At 49.7% G+C, this 3,269-nt stretch overlaps 1 protein-coding gene across 1 annotated transcript in view; it reads left to right on the plus strand.

The window, feature by feature from the left end:
- The window catches only part of SCGB1A1 (secretoglobin, family 1A, member 1 (uteroglobin)), a 3,676-nt gene extending 1,504 nt beyond the window's left edge, over positions 1-2,172 (plus strand). The window contains exons 2-3 of the mRNA XM_008573514.1: positions 1,505-1,692; positions 2,056-2,172. Coding sequence (XP_008571736.1) covers positions 1,505-1,692; positions 2,056-2,172 — 305 coding nt within the window. The remainder of the gene's footprint in view (positions 1-1,504; positions 1,693-2,055) is intronic.
- Positions 2,173-3,269: the final 1,097 nt, after the last annotated feature.

A 3,269-nucleotide genomic window follows, 5' to 3' on the forward strand; every position in this document is an offset into this window, starting at 1 on the left:
GGAAGGAAGGAAGGAAGGAAGGAAGGAAGGAAGGAAGGAAGGAAGGAAGGAAGGAAGGAAGGAAGGAAGGAAGGAAGGAAGGAAGGAAGGAAGGTCATATCTCCCTCCAAGCCCCCCATCTTTTGGAAGCTGAGTTACCTATCTCGTTTTCCTTCTGCATCAGCCTCTTCCATTTCCATCTGAAAATGCTGTTGTTATTTTTTTTTAATAAACAAACTCCAATTAATTCACTTAGAAATTTTCATAATACCCGTGGAGGTAAGTTTTATGACGGAGGGGTTAGAAAACCCAAACCAAGAGGCAGGTGGAACAACTATTTTGCAGAGAGGTTTATTTGTTTTTCAGGGGCAGTGGCGTCATTCTGGACTGCAATGTGTATTAATTAGAAGATCTCAGTGCTGTGGATAGAGGCGGGTGGCTCAGCAAGACAGGACTGAAATGCGTTCGGGGTGGGGTGGGGATGCATTTGCATGTCTGTGTGCATGTGATAATAATAATATGATATTTATATGATATATGATAATAATAACAGTGATAATGTCTAACACTTACTTAGCACTTACAATGTGCCAACCCCTGTTCTTAACCCTCTCACATGCTCTCTCTCTCCATTCTTACAACACCCATATGAAGGAGGGATACGGTCCCATTTTGCAGATGAGAAAACTGAGCTATGGAAAGTAACTTGCTTGATGACATAGTAAAGTGCAGAGCACAGATCTAAGTTCTGGAGAGGATTTGACTTGGAGCAGCCACTTTGAGTGGGGCCCTGGAGTAGGAGCCAGGAAGCCAAATCTGCACACAGGGCAGAGAATTCAAGAACAGGGCATTTGAAAAGGGGGAGGCAAGCAGAGGGTAGGAAATGGTGACGTGCCCCCATGTTCCTGGGGTCAGGAACCTGAGAAGGGAGCACAGTCCTGGGAGCACTTGGTTGAAGGCAACACAGCAGGACAAGAGGCTTGTCTGTCTGCAACCTGAGCATACACGCTGCTTCCAGACCAGGTTGGGGACCTGTGCTTGGCTGGTCAAGTGTTTCTTCCTGCCAAAGACTGACTTTGCCACATGCACCCAGTGACACACAGCTCAGACCATCCCTAACCACTGGTGAAAAGCAAATTTCTGGCAGGAAATAAAGCTCTCAACAGCCTCTTCCCAGCCCCCATACTGCATAAAAAAATCAGATCAGCAGCTTCCATTACCAATACTCTGCTTAGAACTCTAGCAGAAAGTACAAATAACACCTTGCCCAACCCCAACTCAGGAAGACCAAGCAAGGCTCAGGCAAGCCACAGAAAGCTGGCTGTAACCCAGAAAGTATTCACACAGTGCCACATAGTCCACTGCTTGGAGCATCACCAGATCCTACATTCTCCTCCAGCCATGCAAAGGCTGCTATCTCTTGCTGACAGGCCTGGCTGTTCGCATCTGGGGCAAGACCAGCCAGAGTGCTGGCCAGCTTGGAAAAGGGTCGGGATACATATGCTTTTTCTTTTCTGGGTTCCAGCTTCTACAGACGTATGCCCAGCCTTTCTACAAGTCATTGAAACCATCTTCTTGGGCACCCTCTCCACTTACCAAGCTGCCGTGCAACCTTTCAGCCCTGATAAAGACATGCAAGATGCGGGGATCCAGCTGAAGAGGCTGGTGGACACCCTGCCCCAGCAGGCCAAGGACAGCATCCTAAAGCTCACGGTAACCTACATCCTTCACTCACACCGGTTAGAAGTGGCTTCCCCCAGCCCCTCAGCTGCAGTGCCATCCCTTTTTTTTTTTTTTTTTTTTTTTCTTTTTGGACCCATTTCTAATCTAGAGAGAATCACAATGTCAATGTCCCCCGACAAGTAGGCGCAGTCATCTTTCCAGGCATTCCCCCTTACGTTTTTTCAAGAGGCTTTTGAGAAGTAATCAAAGCCCTTACCATCTTAGATCCTCCCAGAGTTTACCGTACCTCTTAGTTGACGTTAAAGTTTTTATGTATCATCATCTCTGTCTAACTTTGAGGTTCATTCACTATTGTGTTGGTTTTGTGTTTGTTTGTTTCTATATGTGTTTCAGGAAAAAATAGTCAGAAGCCCACAGTGTACTCAGGAGTTAGGAATCCAAAGCCCATCAGATTTAGAAGCTGAAGATTCCCAAACGCTGAAGCTCCTGCCACAGCCGCTGGCTTCCTGACTGCACCCCCACCAGCGCGCCTTGCTGGTGTCAATAAACTACAAGCATCTCACGTTTGTTTTCTCTACCTCTTTTTTTTATTCACCTGCTACAGGAGAAGGTCTGCCCCAGGGTAAGATGAGTCAGGGCAAAAGGAAGGAAGCTGAGCCTTGCCCTTGGAGCCCAAGAGGAAACTCAGAACCCTTCCAAAGTTCCTTCCTCTGGGTTTCTGTTATTTGCCACCAAAAGGGCTCCAGGCCCCTCCCCTCATATCCTACTCAACATCTCAGACCCCACTTGTCCAAGAACTGGTGACCGCCCTCCCCAGTCTGTTCCTGATCTCAGTGATTTCTATCTCCATTTTCCCAGCTGGGCTTCTCCGGCCAGAAGCCTGGGGGTCATCCCCGACCTGTCCCTCTCCAGTCACCCAAGGCACCCTCTAAAAGGCCTCTGGAATCACCCACTCCTTCCATGTCCACAGGCCGCACCACTCACCCCTGTCTGCACAACCCAGGGGCCTCCTAACTGGCTCCCAGCTTCACTCTCACGCCCCTGCGGTCCATTCTCCACACACTGGCCAAAGGAATTTGTATGAAATGCAAACCCCTTTCCACTGCCCACCGCACCCCCATCCTTCAAAGCTTCCAGTGCTCTTATCATATATTCAAAACCCACACGTGGCCCATCCCTGGCTCTTGTCTTCCCCCCTCCTTCCCACTGCTCCCTGGCTCTGCTCAATCCATGCACACCCCCTCCCTCCCCTGCCCTGTTTTTTAAAAGAGCCAAGCCCGTTCCCACCCCAGGGCCTTTGCACAGGCCACTCAGCAGCAGCTGCTCAAAATGTAGGTATTATTGATTGGCTTTAAAAATCGCTCTAGAGCAACATGTGCGAGTAATAGGACTCGTCCTAAAGATGCACCCCATGTGGATATCAAAACCCTAAAACGCCCCCGCCCCACGGGAGTCGGCCCCCACCGGGCCATACCATCCGCAGCCTCTGAATAAAAGTGGAGCACGTGCAGAGGGGCGGCAGAGATGAAAAGAGCGTCGGCAGAGGGCACGGAAGGAGGTGGCTAAAGCGAGAGGGCCACTGGCTGTACAACGCCGCCCCCTGCAAG

The sequence above is a fragment of the Galeopterus variegatus genome, unplaced genomic scaffold, assembly GCF_000696425.1.
Source record: "Galeopterus variegatus unplaced genomic scaffold, G_variegatus-3.0.2 Scaffold926, whole genome shotgun sequence".
Lineage (NCBI taxonomy): Eukaryota > Metazoa > Chordata > Mammalia > Dermoptera > Cynocephalidae > Galeopterus > Galeopterus variegatus.